Consider the following 22,863-nt stretch of genomic DNA (forward strand, 5'->3'; position numbering starts at 1 on the left):
AGGACTAGTTAGCGGTAGAGGCAAAGGCAGGGCCCTGGACCTCTAGATTAGTGCTGGAAGAGTCAGATGGGAAGAAAAGATGAGCCACCAGCCCCACTCAGAAGTCAGGAACACACTTCACATGGCCAGCCGGGGCCTAGGCTTTTGTACAAACTTTAATCTCTGGAAATTCATGGTGTGGGGGGTGGTAAGAGCAATATGAGCAGTTTCTATGCATAGAGGTGGCTGTGAAGAGCTGAGCTGCCCTCCCACCCTACTTACTGAAGATATCTCCATTCACACTCATTCAGAGAGCCCATTCGTCCCCATTCTCCCCCAAAGTGTTACCCGAATGGGTTCCAAGAGTGCCTGCATGTGGGTCCTTGGGTATTAGAGGTGAGCTCTTAATAACAGCTGGTGAATTATATGGATAATTGGATCTATTATGTACTCAAAAGGGGTAAATATGGGGAAAACAGGGTTTTTTAGGAAGAGAATATAAATTATCCACCCCTCCCAGCCCCCAATTCAGGCAATTCCCAGGTCCACAAATCCCACATATTTTGTTGTCCCTTCTACTTCACAGGATGGTGAGTGGGTGCATCAGTCATGGGGTATAGGGCTGACCTCCAGGAAAAGTGATGGGTAGGACCTGAGGGCCAACTTGAAGACTCTGGATGTCCACTTCACTTCTGTTTTTGCTTGCAAGTGGGAGGCAAGGCCCAAGGCATGCAAAGTAAAACATGTTCGGGGTGTTTCCAGCTGGCTTTGACCTCGGCTGCTATGGCGTGGCAAAGATGGGGTCCTGGGAGCCATCTGAACTCCAGTCAATAAGCCTCTCTCCAGAGCCTCTGACCAGCTGAAGGAAGGTTCCAGTCCATGTCCACGGCAGAGGAGGGGGCAGTGGGTAAGACTGCAGTGCTTGATTGGGCTTTTGGGTTACAGGGCAAGGGGGGCAGGCCTCCACCCACCCTCTGTCCTCCTGAGAAAACCCATCTGGAGCTGGTTTCCTCCCAGCCCAGAAGGGGTGCAGGTGGGCTGGGTCCACGGCTTTGTAGGAGGGCTGGGGGCTGAACCCATCCTTCCCCAGACTCACATCATCTGAGGTGGAGCCAGGACATCTGGGGAGTGATGCTGATACCAGGTTCCAAAGCTGTTGCCATAGCCACTGGCAGGCAGGGCCCCTGCCTTGGGTAGATCCCAGAGGGATGGAAGGGGTGGAGAGCAGGGAGACAGGGAGGGGGGCCTTCCAGGGAAGTCCCCTTCTTGCCCCCCAGAGTTCTGCTTCAGAAGTTTCTTATATTTGGAGCGTTTGTTCTGAAACCAGATCTTTACCTGTGAGGAGAGGGAAAGAATAGAAGGAAGATTAGGAGGAGTATTTGCCCGCGATCAGGGAAAGGGACCCAGCAGTGGGGAGCAGACCTGGGAGAGGAACAGGGATCTGGAACACTCACCCTCCTCACCCACGGGCCCTGAAGCTCCCAGTTCCTGCCGCTGAGCTAGTATCCAGTTCTCCCAGGCTGGGGACCCTCTATCTGAATCTCCCACCCCCTCTTCTAGCACGTTCTGTTTCCCCCAACTTACAGAGGGCCAGTTAGGAACACAACCTGAAGCACTGTGGCTACAGGGCCAGGGACTCAGCAGTCATTCACACCTGGGGGGTGAGTGTCCAAAGAACACCACCGTGAGGAAGGCTAGTTGGGAGAATGAGGCCACCAGACCCACCTGGGTCTGGGTGAGGCCGAGCTGAGCGGCCAGCTGGGCCCTCTCAGGCAGCGCCAGGTACTGTGTGTGCTGGAAGCGCTGGTTTAGGTGCTGCAGTTGCAGGCTCGAGTAGATGGTCCTCGGCTTGCGCAGCTTCTTGGTGGGGGCCTGCGGGAGCCTCTCGGAGGGCTCCGGGGACAACCGCAGCTTCTCTGAGTCTGGGGGGAAAAGAGGCAGTAATAAAAGAGCTGGTCTGTGGGATGGTGAGCGGGTTGCACAAGCAGCTCAATGAACTCATTTGCATCTCGTTTGCATGTTAGCAAAAAGCCACAGGAGCTGGGACCTCGACTGTCCCAGCGTCAGGCGCCAGGGCCCTTCTCTACCTTCCCCTCCCCCCCCCTCACTGCATCAGGCTGCACAAGACGCTGTTTTGCCCTCAGGAAGCACCCACTCTTATGGGTCTTGTGATTCCCCAGGAGGAAAGCGCCAACAGACTGGGTGGGGTACCGGCTGCACTGCCCTGGAGGTCAGAGTTCAGTCGGGTGTGGTGGCGCCAGCTAGGGGTGGGGAGGGGCAGAAAGGCTCCAAAGAGGTTTGGGGAGAGGCCTAGAGATGATGGACAGGAAAGGCACTCCAGGCTGAGGGAACTCAAAAGCCACGCTCAGAGGCCTGAGCCAGCGTCTGCTTGGCAGACTTCCCGCTGCTGTTGCCGCGGCTGCCGGAGAGGGGAGGGTCAGAGGGACCTGCCCAAAGGGCTGACAGCCTAGGGATGAGCACCCCTTCCAGTGTCGGTGTGGAAAGTGCCTCCAGCGTGATCCAATCCTTCCCCTGTTGTAAAGCTTCGCCCCCTCCTGAGTCACACACTGTAGAAGAGACCATCCCTCCCCTCCTCAGCTGGCAGGTTAGCTGAGAAGACCCCAGAAAACCCGCAGGCTTGGGGTAACCCCCCCTCCCCTGCCTGGCTGGTTCCCTGAGGGAGGGAAGGTGACCTGGTTCAGAGAGTGCACAACATCTGGCAGCTCAGGCCCTGGGTGGCACTAGGGGTGCCCCTACTGCAGGACACCCGGTGCCTTCGAGCCCCAGGGCCAGCCTTTCAAGGAATACCCGGCCCAGAAACAGTCCGGCTCTAGAATACTCCCGCTCCCTCCCCAGGGAGTGATGAAAGCTTCCTCTCTTCCAGGTGGCTCCAACCTGCGCCTCTCTTTAGAGACCCTGGAAATCATTCCATGCAGATGGCAGAGCTGGGTTGGACCAAGTGTCCCCAATGCTCCGGACTTAGGTCTCATTCCACATGGGTCTGCTGGCAGCCCCAGTCTAGAGGGCACTTGGACCCGGTGCCCAGTCTCCACTGTCCATTTAGTTCCCCACCCCACTTCTCCTCCAACTTCTTCCATGGTGGGGCTCACCGCTCCCCTCAAGTTCCATGCCCTTGGCTAGCAGTGACCAGTTGCCTTCACCTCCCCTGCACCCCTCACTCATGGCCTCCAGCACCGGCTTCTCAAATCCACCTCCTTCGACCCTCCACCTCAGTCAATTCCTAGAAAAATTGCTGGGTTTCCGCTCCCGCCCGCACCTATCCGGCCTCTCCAACTTAAACACTACTGCTCAAAGCCCCAGGCTGGCAGATGAGCGACCACCGCGCCTCTTTGGCTACATGTACCTGGAGATTGGGGCGGCGACACCCTGGAAGGCAGCACAAGTATTGAACTCTCAAAACCCTCTCTGTACCCCAATTCTCCCTCCAAGTTCCTTCCCGGACAGATGCCTTTGTGCATACCAGTTGCAGCAAGTCCCTACCGGATCTGCCCTGGTCCAGATTTTGGAGCCCAAGGGCACCCCGGGAGGTGCTGAGTACTGCCTGCTGAGGGAGGGTGGTGGCTGCAGCTCAAGGTAGTCAAATCTGGGGGAGGGGCACAGAGCTAAGGTAAGGTTCTTTCTCACATCTCAGTCATTCAATCCAGGTAGAGTGGAGCAACCCACCATTTTCAGTACTCTGTGATTTTCGTTGGATCCAAGGAAAGTCTGTAAAGAAAAGGAACTCCCCATTCCCATGTACTTAGATCAGCAAAGGGGGGCAAGGAGTGGGGAAGACAGGACTGAAAATACCAACCCCATTCCCAACATTCCTTTTATTCCCACCCTACCCCCCCAAAACACAGGCACGCATGCGCACAAAAAAAACACAAATATATACCATATTATCATACTAAAGGGAAGCATCCAAGAGGTTGGTTTGTAGAAACTAGTCATTTGTAGGAAAACTTCCATCTCCCCCCACCCACCCTTGTTTTCCTCCAAGGACAGACCTAGCAGCCTGGAAAAGGCAGCCCCAGTCTGGCAAAAAAGCTATTGGGGACGCTGAGAAAGTTCCCTAAAATCCTTTTCTCCAGCCTCATGCAATGAAAGTCCATTTATGGGGCCAAAATCTAGAAAACAAGCTGTGTCCTTGACCCATGCACAGCCTTTCTTTGGGCCTCAGTTTACTCATCAGGGAATTTGAGCTCCCAAATCTCTAGGAGCATTTCTGGCTCTGATGATGTATGAGCTGCAGGGATGGGAGACTTACTTCTGAACTGAATTCAGCAAAGTCACCCAGTGGAAGTGCATCCTTGGGGGAGACTGTGCCAAAGACAGTGGGGGGCACTGAAGTGGGGACAAGAAGGAAGGGAGCTGAGGTCTAAGCTGGAGCCAGCAGAGAGAGGGCCAGGCATATGTTGCAGGGGTACTGCCAGGCCCAGCCCCAGGACCAGGAAGGTGGGCTAGCTCCTGGGCTTCTTTGAGGCCTTCTAGTGAGCATTTTCCCGGGGGGCTCAAAGTTGCTGCAGACAATGTACTGCCAGGAATATCAGCTGTCTAACCTACCCCAAAGGCAAGGAGTGGAGAGGACCAAGACGGTATGCTCCTTGGCCAAAAGGCTGAAGTAGCCAGGACCTACAAGTGAGAGACTGTCTCACCCACCTGTGGCTATGGTCTTAGAACAACGGTGGTGGTGGAATCTTAGCCCTAGAATCTGCCAGGCTGGTTTAAGATAGGTTAGGTACTGGGCACAGTCTGGGGAGGGGGTGAGGCCAGAATAAGCCTCCACTTCCACTGTCCTCCACCTGGAACCTGGTATCTATTGACTAGGTTTTGGCTTGAATTCTGAGATGAGACCAAGGCAGAGAGGGGTGACATGGGGAAGGGAAGGCGTGCACGATGGAGAGAATCCTGGGGAAGGACTAGGCACCCACACCCACATCTGGATTGTTTCAATTTTCCGTTACACGTAGGTGCACACAATTCTGCTGCTCCAGGGGGTGGGGTAGGGAGAGCCCCGCGGCTGGGCTCCACACAACTGCAAATCGAAACCAGGTCGGTCTTGAAAGGAGACCTAGATCAACTCGCCCCCGCCCCCCCTCCCGCCTCCCCCTTCGCCCTCCCCCGCAACCCCCAGATCCCGCGGAATCTGTGCAAGGTCAGAATACCGCTAGCTGCGCCCGACCGAGGGCGAAGAGCGGGGCCCGCGCAGAAGCAGGACCCCGGAGGTGGGGAAGAGCCGCAATGGCCAGACTTACCTGCCTGGGATTCCTGCTGAGAGGGCGTCACGAGTTGCTGGCAAGGCAGGTAGGAGTCTCCGGGGGCCGCCGGCCCAGCGTAAGGGTAGGGCAAGAGGTGGCTGTATGGTCCAGGGTAGGGCAAATCGGAGGCGGCTGCGGTCGCGGGAGACAGGCCAAGCGGATAGGCAGCCACTACCGATGGGACGGGGGCGACGTCCGGGAAGATGGTTTTGGTGGCGTCCCGGCCAGGGATGGGGCAGGGCAAAGAGGTCATAGCGGCCGGGGCCAAAGGGCCTAGGCCACTGCGGGGCACATATTCCTCTCCCTCCGCCAACTCTCTTTTCCCAGCGCTTTGGGTGTTAGAGCCGGATGCGCCCCCCAGCTTGCCTCCCCCTTATTTAAGATGCGGGGCAAAGTGTCTCTCTGCGCCTCTTCCAGAGAAGAGCGCGCGCCTGGAAAAGGGGTTCCGGGGGGATGCCCCCCACGGCTTTTCCCCTCCCCCTTAAATCCATGGGGCCCCCTTCGCCTAGCTCTTGGGTTCGGTTCCCGGGATCCGACGGGGGCCCCGCCCACCTAGACGCCCCAGATTGGCTACCGCAAACAGTGACCTCACCAGGGCCTGGCGCCCGGGCCCGCCCCTCCGGGCAACCCGCCTTAGGAAGGTCGGAGCTGGGAGCTGGGAGGGGGGCGATGCACCCGCTGCGGCACCAGCCGTCTCGGGGTCTTCTCCAAAAAGGGTGTCGGGGTTGCAGAACGATCGTGGGCAGTCTGGGAACCTGGGTTACAAAGGCAGGAACCCGAGAGGGTTGGCCGGCCTGATGCCCCGAGGGCGAGGGGAGCAGCCAGTGGCGGAGGCATTGTGGCTGCGGGGGTTCAGGGGAGCCGCGGTCGCGCTCTCCAGCTCCCGGGATCTGCACGGTCATTCTGATCCGGTCGCCACCGACCTGCAGGGGAGTCCAGACCGGCCCGCCAGCGCCCGCAGCTTATTCAGCGCGTCGGAATGCGTCGCTACTGCGCCGGCAGTTTGTTGGTAAACAGACGCCGGGTCGAGGGAGGTACGGCCGGGCGCCCAGCCTGCCCTGCACGCGCGCGGCGCGCACGCCCCCGCGGGGCGCCCTGGGTCTGGCACGCCGCGACTGCCGCGACTGCGCCCCCCCGCCCCCGCCCCCGCCCCACCCCCACCCCGCGGCCGTCCAGTCTTCCGCTTCCGGCAGGGGCCCCCGTTTGGTTGCGACACCGCAGCTCCTGCAGGCCCCCAGGCCGAAGGAAGGATCCGCCGTCTGGGCTTCTGCCCTCGCGGCGCCCCGCCTTTCCTGGCGCCGCGTGAGACTGAAACCTTGCACGGACGGGGACAAAATCTGGGAATAGGAGGCCAGTCCAGTTTGTTGGCTCCTGGGAGGGCACAGGAAACAGGACAGGCTGGGTTCCGTGGCCGCATTTTCAGCCCGTGTGGAGGACCTGCCTCTAAACAGTAATGCCCGAGACCTCGATGGACGGGTGTCTGCATACACACCCATCTGTGGCCACGTGTGCACAGCTACACAGACAACACGCAAATCTAACTTATACCCCCGGGCGTATACCCACACACAGGTGTGTGTCTACGCGAATTCTATCAGCGGCCCCCGTGCGCAGAGCGGTGCATTTAGGGATCTGCAAATACGGAGTATAGCTGTGGTATTTTCACATCTACATACCAAAGGCAAACAGCGATATCAACTTGCTCGTGCACACTCTTGAAAATACAGAAAATCAGAGCATTAGACACCGGTTCACGAATATCTAAGCTGGTTCATGTTAGGGGAGAAATGGTTACACTCCTAAACCCACCAGTCACGTACCCTAACACCTTCTTCCATTTGAGCATCCGCCTCTGTTGGGCACACTCATGCTTGTACCCACACATGCACTTCTCTTGTTGGGGCTGAAAGTATTCAGTCAGAATTGAGGGGTGGGAGAGGACCATCGGAGAAAGAGGGAGGCTTTGAAGAGTAAGGGAAGGCATCGGAAGGTGGCCATGCTCTGACCTCCTTGGGGAGGCAGAAAGATGGAAGGAGCTGGAAGGCGCGTACAGGGGGTGGTTCAGCCCCAGTCGGTGTCTGGAGGGGAGGAAGAGCAAGTAAGCTTCTAAGTGGACTTCCCACTGGAATGGATGGAGATATTTTCATTGAGAAAACCGTACTCAGGCACCTGACTCTGAACTCTCCACCCTGAAGCCTCGGAGCTTCAGGAGAAGGGCCCCAAAAGGAAACCCCCCTCCTCTGGGTAACTGGAGAAACTGCTCCTCTCTTCATCCGAGGCATGCAGAGGGTGCTCATTTGAGAGATGCTGTCCCCACGTGGGATCATCTTCCCTCTTCCTCACCCAACTCTGGCCGCTCCACCCCTTCCCTGGAGCTGGGCTGTGACCTTACAGTATACGACCTTCCAAACTTTCTACCTCCGTCCTCCGTCCATTTGTCCGCCATCTTCCTCACATTACTGCTGTGGTGGGTTCCAAAGTAGCATCTCAGTGCACAAAAGGAAGAGAATGTTCTTGGGGTGGGGCTGGCTGTCAGGGAAGGTTTCACAAAGGTGGTGCTTTTGAGGTAGAACTGAGAGGATGGGTGGAAGGACACTTCCTCCCTCCACAGGCTGTGTACCCAGCGCCCTGTTTGTGTTGGACCTAGCGAGAAAGGGCAGGGTGGGTTTTCTGGCAGCTTCTGTAGCAGCTGACTTGAAGCATCCTCCAAAGCACAGAGACCTATACTGAGAGTCTGTCCTAAGCTGTTGGGAGCCTCCGCTGAACACTGGAAGGATCACCCCACACCCCACGGCAGCAGGAAATAAGCAGCCAGCCTTTAGAATTACTGAATCTCATGCTCACAACATCCAGGCCCTGAGCGTCTTCATAAAAGCCCGGTGAAGTGGGTATTATTATTGTCCCCCAGTTTGCAGATGAGGAATCCTCTCCCTCTATCACCAGCCTACTCAGGCTCCCTCCCTAGATGATGAAGGGGGTGGAGCTGGGGTGCCTGGTTGAGGAACCTCTTGGTCTCACTTGCAGATTCCAGGGAGGGGCCTGGGGCAGGTGCCACATCTCATCAACCCTGGGGCAGGGTGGTAGGGAATTGGTGGAAGGAAGGGGATGGAGGCTAAAAAGGACTGTAAAGGTGTGTTTTACCAGAGGGAGGAGGGCTGGCCCGAGAGGTGGAAGGTTTGGTTTCCCACCTCAGCCACCTATTCTCTGGCTGTGATAGTCTGGGACAGCCATTTCCTACCTCTGAGATTTATTTCATCCAGAAGGGATAAAACCAGGGAACTGCACATAAGCAAACCTTTGTCATTTGCTTTAGAATGAATTGCAAAAACCAAAATCCTCAGACGGAATAAAACCAAGAAGGGGGTAGGGGGAGGAGGGGCAGTTGGACGAGGAAAGGAAGGGGGTGGCGGAAGAAGACAAATCAAAATGAGCTAACTCTTTCCTATCCCTGCCAGAACCTTAGACTCTGGCTTGTCACAAAAGCCAGAAGTCGCTCTCCCAGCTCTCTCACGCAGAGCCTTCCCTTTAGAGAAAGGGGCTGCTTGGAGACCTAGGAGGGGGGGATGGAGCAGGAGGGTGTTCAGGAAGTCAGTCATCTTAGATTGGTTGACCGGACTTGACCCTCACTGCGCACCACACCGTCCCTGGCAAAGCAAACCCACCGGTCCCAGCAAAGATTCTTTGCTCAGAATAAGCACCCGCAGCGGCGGGAGTATGCCTTGGTTGAGGTCACCCCGAGTTCTGACGCTCCCCTGAAGCAGGGAATGCCGCTGGAATTCCTTCCTCCTTACTAGCTCATATCCCAAATATCCCCAAACACAGGGAGGGTGGGGGCTGTCAGGGCTCTGTACCGAGTCAGCCGCTTGTCACTGAGCAAAGCGGCTTCAAGTGTCCGCTGGGGTGGAAGGAGGCGCTGGGGTGGAGGGAGGGGCTCCATCCAGCCTGCTGGCTCTTCCGGCAGCCCCTGTAGGGATCTGCAGGGAAGCAGAGATACTCCACCAGAGGAGGCAAGTGGGGGATTACCTGCGCCCTTTCTTCTCTATCCACTCACCATCCCCAAACGAAATTTTAGTTTTTTCTATTCTCAGTGGAGTTTCAGTTCGATCTGGCCGGGCTTTTGAGTAACCGGATTTGGGGAAACTGACAGTTGGGTTTGGCGTCTGTGGATGGGTTTCGAAAATGGAAGGAATCCTCCTTGCACTCGGCTAAGGGCGCTGTGGTTGAAGTTCCCAACCACAGGAAGGGTGTGAAGGCCCGAGTCCCCCACCATCCCACCTCACACTCCGATATTTGACTTTTCCTAAAATTTTAGATGTCTTTTCTTTCTGATCGAGCGGTTTTATGAGCGCTGACCCAAGAGGGGCGGCGGGCTGGATACTGAGGTCCCTGTAAGCCCTCGGGTGCCTGGGTGCTTGGATTAGCGCGCGCGCCTCGCCATCTCGATCGCCTTCTCTGCGATTGCGTTCCCGCCGCATTTTCCAGAGAACCTGGGAGAAGATCCCAGGGGAGGAGGAAGCTAAACACCTCGAAGGTCAGCCCCACCTGGAGGTGCCAGCGCCCCTTGGCAGGCGGGCTCCCCACGAAGGTCTTTGCTCCAAGGTGCTCTTCAGGCGCCTTTTTGCTTTGCTTCCCAATCCCAGCCTCCCTCCGCTCCAGGAACGTCTAAAGTCCTCACATACATGAAGTCACCAAACGTTCAAAACTTAACAAAGCCGTGAACAGCTCTTCAACCAAGTATGCTCCTCTCCCCAAGGAAAACGGTTAACCAAAAAATTGGGTTTTGAAGATGCATTGGAGTTGCTGCGGGGCGCAGCCTGCAGCCACAGCGCGCTGGACCTCGCTGAGCCCCCGGGCAGCAAACAGCCCCAGGTTGGAGGCTGGGGGTTCTGGGCGGGGTGTACCATTCCCGGGGCGCTGGCCTGAGGGAGGAGCCGGCTCTTGGAACCAGACGCCCAGGGGAGGAATGCGGAGAGCTGGCGAGGCCCCAAGGCCAACCCGGCTGCAACGAATTCCTCCAGCCCAGAACGAAGGCGGCTCAACCCAGACCTGCAGCCCTTCCCAGACCTTGGTGTGGAAACTAGGGCGCTCCACCGAGGTCTCCATGACCGGGTCCGAGCTAGAAAGCGCAGACGGGCTGTGGTGGGAGTGTGGATGTGCATCTAGCTGGCACCCAACGAAGCCGGTGTGTGCACTGGCAACCGACGAACAAAACGCACACGCACACCGCAAACACACTCGGACGCACACTCCCATAGCCCAGGAGTGTACACTGCACAGTTACCCACACAACACCACGGCACATCCACAACCACATCACACCTCCACCACACACAGTGCGCACTCACCACACAGGCGCACACACAATCGCCCAGGTCCCTCTGGACCCCTCCATTCCATTGAAGGTCTACACTGGCAGGGTTATTGGTTTCACCTTCTGACTTCCCTACTAGACCCTTAGAAGGTTCTGACTGTTTCGGGTTTTTTTTTTCAAAAGGCTTATTTATACTTATTTGCTATGCATACAAGAACTGGGGTGTAGGCCAGAGGTGTGGGGGCTAAGAGGCTTCACCAGAGACAGAGTGGGGAGCAGAACAGGTAGATCTACTGAAATACACTGTTGAGGGAAAGCAGTGGGTGAGCGAGACAGAAGTCTGCTGCACCATGGTGAATGGCTCCCTGGCCAGGATCCAACCCTGGCTGGGGATAGCGAGATACCCCTGCACCACCAGGGAGGCTTTCTCCCCACCCTCCACTGTGTTTTTCGGGGTTTTTTTGTTTGTTCGTTGTTTTGCTTTTTTCCATAAGAAAGGATGGGTCCAATTTGGTATCATAATCTGGGCCATGGCATCAGGGAGAAGGGGGCCGTCTTATCTCTGCTGGGTTGGACCTGGGAGAAAAAAAGGGTATATTGCCTGGAGGAGAAAAATGTGGTTACTGCAAATGCACCCGCATCCCCTACCCTTAAAGCGAGAAAAAGAATCACAAGCACGAAAACAAAAACACCCCTAGCCCTCTCCATCCCATTTTCCCTCGAGTACCAAGCTTTGGGCTCCCTCTAGCCGTGGGCCTCCCCGCCCCAACCCTTGACTGGATTCGGCTAAGAGGTAACTCTGCGACAACCCCCTCTTCTCCTTTCTCCTCCACCCCCCTCCCTCCCGCTGAGGAGGGAAGGCGCTCTGAGCCAACTAGAGGAGGGGCCCAGGCCCACTTCCGCAGTTTCTGGAAAAGGTGGGGGTGGGTCTCCTCCCACCCACATCTGCCCTTCTGGTCCGTCATCCTCATTAATTACCACTGGAAAAGGATCACACATTGGAAGCAGGACTCTGTGAAGGAGGAGGGAAGTGGGCAGAGGAGCAGGAGGGTTTGTGTTTGCAGGGTGGGGAGGGGCTGCACACTGGTGGGGAATGCTAGGGCACGGCAACTCAGCCCAGTTTGCTCCTTCCCATCCCCGATGGCCTCTCTCTGTTTCTGGTTTTTTTTTTTTTTTTTTTTTTTTTAATTTTCTAGAGGCATGTCTTACTTATTTATTTATTTATTTATTATTTGTTTGGTTGGTTGGTTTATACATGCACTGGGTACAGTCAGAAGCACGAGAGGGTGAGAGAATTCACCAGAGCCAGAGCGGGGAGCAGAGCAGGCAGAAAGACCGAAGTACACTGCTGAGGGGAGCAGCGGGCGGCAGGAGAGGTCTGCGCGCCATGTGGGACCCTCCTCCGGTGGCCGGGGAGCAGCCGGGGATCGAACCGGCACCGCAGAGGCCGCGGGCAGCTTCGCAACCCAGCGCTCAACCGCTGCGCCACCGGGGAGGCCCTCTCTCTGTTTCTGAACTGACCATGCTTGTCCAGGCCCCACCTTGAAAGAGGGACAGCTGTCAAGCTCTGAGGGAGACAAACCCTCCGCTACCCAAATTCTGAGTGGAATATGGCCCAGACCTAGTGGGGAGAGGGCAACTCAGCCTCACCCCTCAGCTGTTAGCCAACCCAGTAGGCACCCGCTGCCTTGCTGGCTGTCCTCAGGAAAGGGAGAGCCAGGTCGTGGTTTTCCGACTGTCTGAACTACAGGAGGATCTCCATGGGCACGCTGCACCTGGAGACCCCTCTTAGGAACCTGTGGGAACCTTTGAGGGGAGAAGGGAGAGCAACGTGATCTTGGGCTATACAGGAGCAATGATAATAGTGGCTAACACTGTAGTGTTTTCTGTGTTTCAGGTGCTATGTGACACCTCGCATGCACCCTTTCATTTATCACACCGATTCTTTGAGTTAAGTTTCCATCATTCCCACTTTACAGATGAGGAAACTGAGGCACAAAAAGGTTGACTAACTTGCGAAAAGCTGGAATTAGAACCCAAGTCCTCTTGTCCTAACTTCCACGGGGAGTTGTCTTAGCTGACAAAGCAGCAAGCAGCAAAGGCTAAAGAAGGGCTGAGGAAGGAGACCCCAAGAGAAGAACGCCCTTCAGAGAGTGGTGCTAGAACTGATAAAGTCAATTAGCGGCTACTGTTTATTATGGGCTGTGGGCCTTGCTCCACATGCATATCTTTGTGGAAATCTTCAACAGGCCTCAGGGGAGTCCTAGTATTAGCCCCTTTTCACAGATGAGGACACTGAGGCACAGAAAAGTGGTTGGGAGGTAGGAGAGTGGGGAAAGAGCTGAGGTTGGGGGTCAGGAGGTTCCATACTGTAGAGGGCCTGGAAGACCAGCAAGAGCTTAGAATGGGTTTTGGGGCAGTTGGGGGGTGGGGGCTGGGTGGGTGCTGAGAGGCGTCTGAGCATTTGTACAGCACAGTAGGCTGGGAAGAGGAAAGTCAATTAGGGGGCTGTTGCGAACAGATCATGTGAAGTGGGCTTGTGGCACAGGCAATGGAAAGGAGGGAAGCATGAGCTGGGTGGCTCAAAGACAAACTCTCCTGGGCCTGGTGACTGTACAGGAAAAGGGGAGAGGCAAGAATGACTCTGAAGTTCCTGGCCTGGACACCCAGAGGAGCCCGGGGAAGAGCCATGTGTTTGGTTCAGAGATTCAGGCATGGGATGGGCAGATAGACCATGGACAGAGAGCTAGGTTTGGATGCTTCCAACAGGCAGCCAGCCGCTGCTGCTCGGGTTTCCCTCTGTGCCCCTGCACAGGTGTCTTTCCCTGGGCCCTGCCAGGGTGCACAGGTGAAACTTGCATATATGCAGATGTATGCAAATGAGAGTAACCCAGCCTGGGCCCTGAGCCAAGAGCTACAGGAGGGGGAGGGCCGCCCTAGCCCTGACTCACCCTCTGACATGCCGCCTGGAATGCCACCTCCCCAGCTGGGCTTCCTCCAACTGGGGGAACTTGCTCCTGGAATCACCCTGAAGCTCAGGCCCAGAAGATCACAAACCTGAGGACCTGGGGAAACTGGGGTTGGGGACTTTCTAAATCAGAGTCAGGTTTTCTTCTGCACTCTCCTGGCAAAACAGCAACAGGAGGGGAGAAGACAGGAAGAACACCTGGTAAATATGACATTTATGAGTATCCAGCACACATGGCATTCCCTAAAGCACTTTCATGTCTATAACTCCACTGGAGCCTCGGTAACTCATGACGGAGGTGGTTTATTAGCCATGTTATTCTCTTTTACAGAAGACACCGAGGCCCGTGTCGTGAAGTGCTTCCCTGGGAAACCTGGTGATCCTGTACAGAGTGGGGTTTCAGTCCAGCTCTGACTCAGTGCTCTGTATGCTACTCTATGATTTAGTGCTGGGTTCAGAGAAGGGGAAGCTAGTTCTGGAGTCTGGGGCTCCATTTGGGGAACTGCTGACCCTCAGGTATACAGAGTCATAGGGAAAACACCTTTAACCCTCTTTGTCCTCAAGAACTTCAGCAAGTAAGTGAGCTTTTGTCTCTAGACCTGAGGCCACACCCTTCCCATCTGGCTGCACTATGCACCCCACTTCCAGCTCCTTCATAACTCACTGCAATTCAGTATTCTCTTTTTAAGCATCTACTACACACAGGGTTGGAGATTGTCCTAGCTCCTACCCAATAGTGAATTTGGCAATTCTATGTATTAAAGCTGTGAAAAAATATTTAAAGAAGAGTAAATTAAAGCCTACATACAAAGTTAAAGAATACATATAAATTAGATACCAAGGTCAAGAAATAGGACTCTGACAGCTCCCGTGAGCCCCTGGGAGTGGCCCTCCCGGGTCACAGCCTCTCCTCCACCTAGGCCTCCCAGTGCTGTGTCAATCCCTTCCCCGCCTTTCCTCCCAGTTTCATCACCAATATCTGCTTGCTCTTGCTTGTTTATAAACTTTTCATGAATGGAGTTATCTGCACATAGGATTCTTGCTTCTCTCTCTTGACAGTTTGTAGATTCTAAGACACCCTTCCCTGACATCCCCTCCTATAACCGCCTCTCCAATTTCCCTGGAGCATGTGTTCCATGCATGGGCCCTCTCTCAGATGCTGTCTGTGGATTTGCTGCCCATCAGGAATGGGGTCCTTGCCTTTGTGAACTCCCAGAGCCCAGCACAGAGCCAGGCACATAGTAAATGCTTAGTAAACAGACACAAGGTAAATGAATGAAGGTGACAGACATAGTGCGGCTCTGTCACATGAGAAATTCCAGGGGCAGAGGTAATACAGGAGACCAGCAGGTGATGATATTCAGGAGGGAGACCCCGCCAAAGGGTTCCTTCTCCCTCCTTCCTGTCCCATTGCTCCCCAGGGATGAGAGGCTATAAATCCTGAGCCTTTTGACAGTATAGCCAGCAACACGCCAAGCACATCCTCTCCATACCTTACTGACTAGGGCAAATAAAACTCCTGTGTCTTAGTTTCCTCATCTGTAAAGTGGACCCAATAATCAGCCCAACTTCACAGTTTTCTGAAGATTCAATCAATTACCCTAAGCCACTGGTGCAGTGTAGATGTCTCACATATTAGCTCCCCTTCCTCTTTCCGGTGGTTCCTTTCACTCACCCTCAAGGCATATATGCCTGTCCCTATCACTTAATCCACCTAAATCCAGCACAAACCTGATTGAAAACTTTTTGTTTTCAGGAGATTCAGTGGTGGCTAGAGGTGTCTCTCCTAGGAAAGAGAGCTCCTGCAAGCCAGAGACCTTGCCTTACTCCTCATCCTCAGACTTCCAGTGTTGTGCCCTGCCCACCAAGGTGCTCAGGGCTTCGTTTGCCAGAGATTCCTGAGCGCTGTCAGCTCCTCCTAAGCACAGGGGTGCTGGCGAGGGTCTGCCTTGGGCGGTACCCGCAATACTTTCACACGGGCTCTCAGCTAATCCTCCTCACCAGGCCGGGTGGGGCAAGCATGGCTGTCCCCATTTCACAGATGAAGAAACTGAGAGCAGCTCTGGGCCTTGCCCAATATTGCACAATCAGTAAGAGACAGAGCCAGGATTGGAACCCCAACCTCTCTGAGGTCTCAGGGTTTTTCCAGAGCAGCCAAACTGTCTCTGATTGGATAAAGGTGGAGACAGGGACAGAGTGCTCAGCAACTGGCTGTTGCTAGACCTGGAGGGGTCTCTGGCTATGTGCGGGAGGGTGTCTGAGCAGCCCCTGATCTTTGCAGGAGATAGCACAGCAGGAGTCAGGCTTGGGGAGAATGAAAGCCACTGGATGCATGGAGAGCAGGCTGTGGAAGGGAGAACTGTCTGCAAAAAGCAGGAAGGGCTTCATGTAATTCTACACTGAGACTTGTGAAGTCAGAATGCCAAGGGCCAAGTAGAAGTGCAAGAATATAGGTTTGTTAATATACGGAAGATATTTTTGATAATTAGAATTTTCCAAAAACACACTCTCCATCTCTGTGTTAGGTACCAATTCCTTCTACTCTATATGGGGTGATTATTACACATCTTGGGTCTTCTTTGGAATAAGGCAGTCTGGAGCCATGCCCACTGCTCATTGAGCTTCTCCAACGTGTGTGTGTGTGTGTGTGTGTGTGTGTGTGTGTCCTCAGTGCTTGAGAATCCTCCTCGCTGTAGGGGTTTGAGTAGAGTGGGGAGATGCTCTAAGGTGTGATTAGGAGTCTGCACTGTGCAGCAGTTGGCAGTAGGTTTAAATCCCACTTTTGCTGCTTGGAGAGTTGGCATAGAATTCCTGAGCCTCATTTCTCTCATCTGTGAAATGGGGTTCATACCTACCATATACAATCACTGTGAGGATCACCTGCTGCGTTGCATGTGACTAGCAGAGTGCCCAGCATGTGGAAAGCTAATAATGCAGCTTTTTTGATGATGTGGTTGAGGGACTATCACAGGCTGGAGCAAGGGGGAGGTGACCACTAATATCCCTCCAATCTGCCAGCACATGATTCTACTCCAGAAGCATCAGGAAAAGAGCTAAGTAGAAACCAGGAAATAGATTGACTCAATGAAGGAAATTGGGTACAAAATAAAATAACCCCCCAACTGAAGGCCCGTAGGTGCTTAAGACTCCCATGGACTTTTCCTACTTTGGCCCAGCCCGCCCCCAGCTAGGAGAGCCCTGCAGTGTGGGGTTGGGACCTGTTTCTGGAGAACCTGAACATCATTAGCCACCCAAAAGGTACCAAGAGTTCCCAGACAGCTTGGCCCACCCTGGAAGCCTAGCCTCAGCCAAGAACAGGGCCCAAAGATTCTGACTTGGCGGCCACCTGCCCCAACCACGGCCCAAGCCTCGAAACCAGCTGCATGACGTGGCACCTCCTGGAGGGTGGCAAAGGCTCCTGCATGCCGGGCACCCCAGGCTGGGAGGGGCCCTTGGCATTCTCTGGGGCACTGCTGCTCCTCAAAATCCTTCTTAGAACTGGAAGTACTGCAGGGGGTCTCCAGAGCTAGTGGCCTTAAATTTGGGGATCCAGAACATCTGGAGTGGACCTGGTCCACCTGCATGTTTCAAAGCTCCCTTCCATGAGAAACCAATTTGGCCCGGCTCCCCTGCCCTCAGGTTACAGCAGCAGAAGCTGTGTGACAGCAACATGACTGTCCAAGATGACACGCTGGAACTGGACACAGGCCGGCTCGCCAGACCCTCACACAGGTGTTTTCCAGTTCAGCACCTGTGAAGATTCTCTCTCCCAGAGACGGGGAGGGAAAGTCCTCGGGAATCTTCCCTGAGTCCAGCCCCTATCTCTTCCCTTCGGAGGTGTGTCAGGACAGGAGAACCCTTCACCCTCCTGGAAAAGACCGCTGAGAAAAAGGAGGCAGAAGAGTCTTGGACCCGCGGGGAGGGCGGGCAAGGCCAAGGTTGGGGAGCAAGGAGGTGTTTGGGGTGAGATCCGCAGAGGGTCACATAGGCACACATAGGGAGGCAGCCAGCACACTGGAGGGAAATTCCAGTCTGGTTTAGAGCAGGATGATCTCTATTCACCAGCACTTAACACAGCCCCTGGCACGCAGGCCGGTTGACGGCGTGTTGGAAAAATAGATGATGCTCAATATTAATGGGACTCACATATCTTCAAGGTGGCATGCCCTTCCCCACAGTGGCAAGGGGCGTGGGGACTCAGCAAAGCCTGAAGGCCGAGCAGCGGGTACGCAGACACCCGCCGGTCCACCGCAGGACCCACTCCCAGTAGCCCCAGAGATGCCTCGCGCACAGCGGCTCTCCGACATGTTGTGTGTGGTGTGGGGACTCTGCCTTTGCCTGCGCATGTGACCCGCGTGTGACTGAGACTCTGTGTGACTCTTTGTGGCCTGGGTGTGGCTCTGAGCATTGTGTAGGAATTGTGTGGTTCTGGCTGCAAGCGGCTGCCAGTGCGACTCTGTGCTTGTGTGACTCTGTGTGTAGAAATGGGCGTTGTCTGTGCAATGCTGTGTGTGGCGCCTGGAGACTGCTTCTGAGCACGGCGGGTGCTGGGTGTGTGCACGGCGGCCCGCATGGCTTTGTGCTGCCCTGCGTGATTTGCGCGCACCTCTGGGTGGAGACCGCTGCCTGGATGTATGTGGCTGTGTGGGACTCTGGGGTGCCGTCTCCCAGTGCGCTTGCAAGTCTAGTGTGTGATTGTGTGTCTGCTCGATGGCCTGGTGGGTTCCTGGCATTGCACATTGTGTGTGTAGCTGTATGTCGTGCCCGTCACTATGTGTGTCACTGTGTATCCCTCAGGGACTCGGCTGTGTCATTGTGTGTGACCATGACTGTGTGTGAGACAGCATCCCCCTCACACCACCTTCCTGGGCTGGCTTTGATGTGGTTGAGTTTTTAGTGGCTATCAGGACACCTGCCTCACTCTTAAGGACTTCAAAAGCTGGCTGTCCTTTCCGCCTGGGGGGGAGTTCCCATTCCCCTCTCAGCCTTAGCCCTCTCCTCCCGCCTGGAGGAGAGGCCTGTTTGTTTTCCTATTTTTACTGCCTGGGATGAGTTCACGGCCGCAGCTGACTCACCACTCTTTCCAAGGGACTTGGGGAAGGAAATAGGGGTTGCTTGGTTGGGGCCTCTGCCCACTAGCCTGGGGACTTGAGAGCGGGGCCAAGGAAGCCATTGCACCCACTGTGGGCTCTGTGAGCACTTCAAGCTGCACACCCCCACCCCAAGCCTGGAAGGTCAGGGAGTCTTCCTTAGGGGTTCCTGTGTAGTCCCCTCTCCCAGCCCAAGTGAGACCTCTCTCCATATCTAAAAGTTCTCCCCTCTCTTTAGGTACAAGATCTATTGAAAACCTGGAGCTCTGGAGGTGTCTTTGACAGCTCACCCACATCAGTGTCCCTGCAGGTAAATCTCGCAGGTCCAGCTCAAGCAGTAGCAAGATTGCCTAGACTCAACAACACTGTTTGGGCGCCCCCTATGGGCAGAGACTGCCCAGGCTGAAGGAGGTGGGGCTGGCAGATGACACGTGCAGTTGGATGGGAGAGACAGTCTCTTGTGTGAGGTGACAAGGGGAGGCTTGAGCCAAGCCCTGTCCACAAGGTAGAGGAACTCAGCCTGGACAGTCTGTGGATAGGAGGTCCCTTCTGGTATCTACCTAGTGTTTCTCCAGCTGCAGCCACCCAAGTCTGGATGCCCAGAAGGGAGCGCTGAGGTGGGATCCTTAGTCCCTTCCCCTGCCTTAACCTGGAGAACTAGAAACCCCCTGCTCTCCTATTCAGCTTGCCCAGGCTACAGGCCCTCATGCCACCACTCCCTCCCGCCCCCCTCCCCCCCCCCCCATGATGCCCCAGCCAGGCTCCTGTGACTGAGGCCATGAACCTCCCCACCATGCCTCTTTGGAGGTTCTTTCTAGCTCCTGGGACCAGGTAACTCACTAGAGCCCACCCTCACTAAGCTCCCCATCCTGGCCAGAAACTCCCCCACTTCAAATTTAGAGGTGTTTGGGCCACCCTCCTAGAGGAATTGAGAAGAGCCCCAGACTGAGGAGTCAAGAGGCTGGACTTTGGGGAACTCACTGGGCAAGGCATGTAGCCTCAGTTTCTCCATCTGCAAAATGGGGCTAATGGTGCCTTCCCTGCTGGGTTCCCAGGGAGGGTGGGGAAGGTTCCAGTGAGCTCATGGGTGTGAAGGCCCTGGTGAGCTGTTAATAGTCTAGTGCTTGTGGGAGGGAGGGAGGGAGGGAGGGAGAGAAGCTGTGTTATTCCAGCTGGGCCTGGCTGCCCGCATGGAGGGCTCGGCCAGTGGAGGGCTGGGGAACTGTGAGGGTCTCTGTGCCAAGTATTGGAAACCACACAATTTTTAGGCGGGCACTTCGTGGAGGGTAGGTCAGGTTCTGCAGAAACCTCAGCAGAGACAAGCGCTGGGGTGACAGCAGCAGGGTCTGGATAAGTAACGCTTAAGACCCTGCTTTGGGGAAGATGGAAGAGGCTGCCCAAGGTCGCAGCCTCTCAGCCTTTGCCTCTGTAGGGAGGGGCCAGAGATACCATCTTCTTTGCCCCTAATCTGTGGGGGCAAGAAGCTGAGCACATTAGTTGGTGTGGAATTGGGGGATTTAGCTGTGGAATTTTCTGATAAAGAAAATTCTAGAGCTGCAACCAGTTCCTTAAGAGGGTCTTGCAGTGTCAGAACAGCGGTGTATATAGAGGGCCCCGCTAAGGGGTGACCATGGTATACTCACTGGGGACACAACTATAGGGAGGGAGTATGGGAAATCTTGGGAATGAAGACTGGGTTGAGAAGGTTAAGCCAGATTCTGGACACTCTTGAGAGTTACATAGAGGAACTTAGATCAGACACATAAGGAAGCAGGGAACTATAGCGGGTTCTTGAGCAGGGGAGTCAGGTTGAAAGGGAAGGAATGGGCCTTCCATTTATTAAGCATCAACTTTTTTTTCTAGGTGCTTATTACATGTCTTTTCACTTAATCCCCAAGCAACCCAGCGAAATACATTGTTATCTCCATTTTACTGACGGGGAAACTGAGACTTGGAGAAGTGAAGTAACTTCCCCAAGGTCATACAAGTAAGAGAAAGTGAAACTATAGAAGTCTACATAACTTCAGAATCCGTGATTGCCAGCACAACTCAGTTTTCCCCAAAGGGGATGGGGGTCAGAATTGGGCATGGCCCCACTACCCTCTTCATTGCTTCAGGGACTGGGGGTGTTTGGGACCAATGGCAGTGAAGCTGCCTCCGGCTGCTTATAGGCCGGGAAGACAAGGGACCCACACATCTGCACAGGGAGGAGCCTGGTGGGCCAGGGGTGAGTGAGAAGGAACAGTTGGAGGTGACTCCTGCCCAGAGGAGGTTGTTGACGGGACTCGGGAAGCCAGAGCAAGTTACAGGAAGGATGAGGCGCTGGGTTTGGAACCTGACTTACAGGGCCAAGCAGAAATAGCTCTGACTTCTGAAACCCAGTCTCAGTGAAAAACCCGACCCCAAGGGCTTTCCAAGCACTCTTTCCTGTTCCCTCCAGACCAGGGACACCCAAAGAACAAAGGAAGTGGCACCTTCTTCCTAGACCTCTTCAGTGGCCAAGAGTGGGGCCTGGGGGCCATGCTAAGGAAAGCACTGACTGGCAACCTCTTTGCCCCTCCCCACTTCCTTTCCCTACCCTCCTCCCTCAGCCCTTGGTGTGTCCTTTGAGGCTGGGGAGCCAAAGGACCAGCTCCCTCCTCCACCTTCCTACAAGGATAGTTTTCCTGGTCTCTGCTCTTAAGACACCACCAGTCGCTCTGATATCTGCACCAGTCTTTCTCTCTCCCAGGTCACTCACATATTTATTTTTTTATTTTCTTTTAATTTTTAATTTTTATTTATTTATTTTTAAAAAGATTTATTTAGTTAGTTATGCATGCATGCATGCACTGGGTACAGTCAGAAGCGCGGGAGGGTGAGAGAATTCACCAGAGCCAGAGCGGGGAGCAGAGCAGGCAGAAGGACCGAAGTACACTGCTGAGGGGAGCAGCGGGTGGCAGGAGAGGTCTGCACGCCATGCAGGACCCTCCTCCTCCGGTGGCCGGGAAGCAGCCGGGGATCGAACCAGCGCTGCAGAGGCTGCGGGCAGCTTTGCAACCCAGCGCTCAACTGCTGCACCACCGGGGAGGCCCTCGCTCACATATTTAACAGATATCTCTCTAGCACCCCCTATGCCAGGCCTTGTGTTAGGCCCTAAGGATATAGCCATGTCCTCACAAAGCTTCCATGCTAGTGGCAGAGACAGATATTAACCAAGTAATTAAAGAGAAACTCGTGCAGGTAGTGATAGTGCTATGAAGAATAAAGAAGAGTTGTGCTGGGACGGGGGTGCCAGCAGGCAAAGGGGCACTATTTTAGATCGGGTCATCCAGGCATGCCTCTAGAAAGAGGTTTCTTGAGCTCTGAAAAATAAGGAACCATGTAGGGAAGAGCTTATTAGTTGGGTGGAACAGCCAGTGCCAAGACCTTGATGGGGTCTCCCAGCCGGCCCTGCAGGGGTGGGCCTGGTGTATGTGAGAAACAGCAGGGAGGCTGGTCAGCCTAGAGTGCAGTGGGTAAGGGGAAAAGCAGAGTTGGGCAAGACTTGAGAGGCAGGCGGGGTCCAGATGGTGTAGGGCCTGTAGGGTTCCTATATTATTTGAATGAGCTCAGAGGCTCTTGGGGGGCTTGAAGCAGGGGAAGGACTTGTTTTGCCTGACATTTACAAAGCTCCCTTTGACAGAGGAGGTGAGTGCTGAGATCACTCCCTCTAGGATCGCAATGCCCCTTACCCCCAAACCCTTCTATGCATCTGGACACAGGCTCCAGGGAACACTCCAGGGGAGTTGCCTTCATTTTTTGTTTCATAATGAAAAAAGTTTCTGGGCATGATTTCAGGTGTTCCCCAAAGGAGTGGTTATCATAGAACTGCCTTGTTTGCTCTTTGGGGGCCCTCTGTCCCCAGCCTGGTGTGGGGTGCCTCTATGTCTGGGTGGCACCTGACTAAGTCGCACACCAAAACCGAGACAGAAATCTCAGTTCTGGAGAAAGTGAGCGAAGGAAAAAGGGAAGGAGGTGGTGGAGCAAGGGGCATGGTGGGTAAACTTTGCCCTCTGTTCTCCCCTCAAATCCTACTGGAGCCCCTGACTCCCCAAGCAGGGGGTGGGTGTCCTCTGTCTGGGTGGAGCCTGTGGCATCTAATGGACCTCCTGGGGCTGCCCCTGGGGAATAGACACCCAGCAGCCCTGGGAAGGGACTGAGTCAGATCCGGAGAACAGCACAGGGCAGCTGGCTGAGGTCACGGTCTGGTGGCCGGAGGTGGCCTCCCAGCCC

At 55.0% G+C, this 22,863-nt stretch overlaps 1 protein-coding gene across 1 annotated transcript; it reads right to left on the bottom strand.

The window, feature by feature from the left end:
- Positions 1–1,071: 1,071 nt before the first annotated feature.
- DLX4 (distal-less homeobox 4) lies at positions 1,072–5,493 on the bottom strand (the record flags this gene model as incomplete). Its single annotated transcript, XM_084237572.1, has 3 exons — positions 1,072–1,314; positions 1,705–1,901; positions 5,238–5,493. The coding sequence occupies 3 exons, from the start codon at positions 5,491–5,493 to the stop codon at positions 1,072–1,074; spliced, it is 696 nt and encodes a 231-aa protein (XP_084093698.1).
- Positions 5,494–22,863: the final 17,370 nt, after the last annotated feature.

The sequence above is a fragment of the Talpa europaea genome, assembly GCF_964194135.1.
Source record: "Talpa europaea genome assembly, chromosome: 7".
In the NCBI taxonomy this organism is placed as follows: Eukaryota; Metazoa; Chordata; class Mammalia; order Eulipotyphla; family Talpidae; genus Talpa; species Talpa europaea.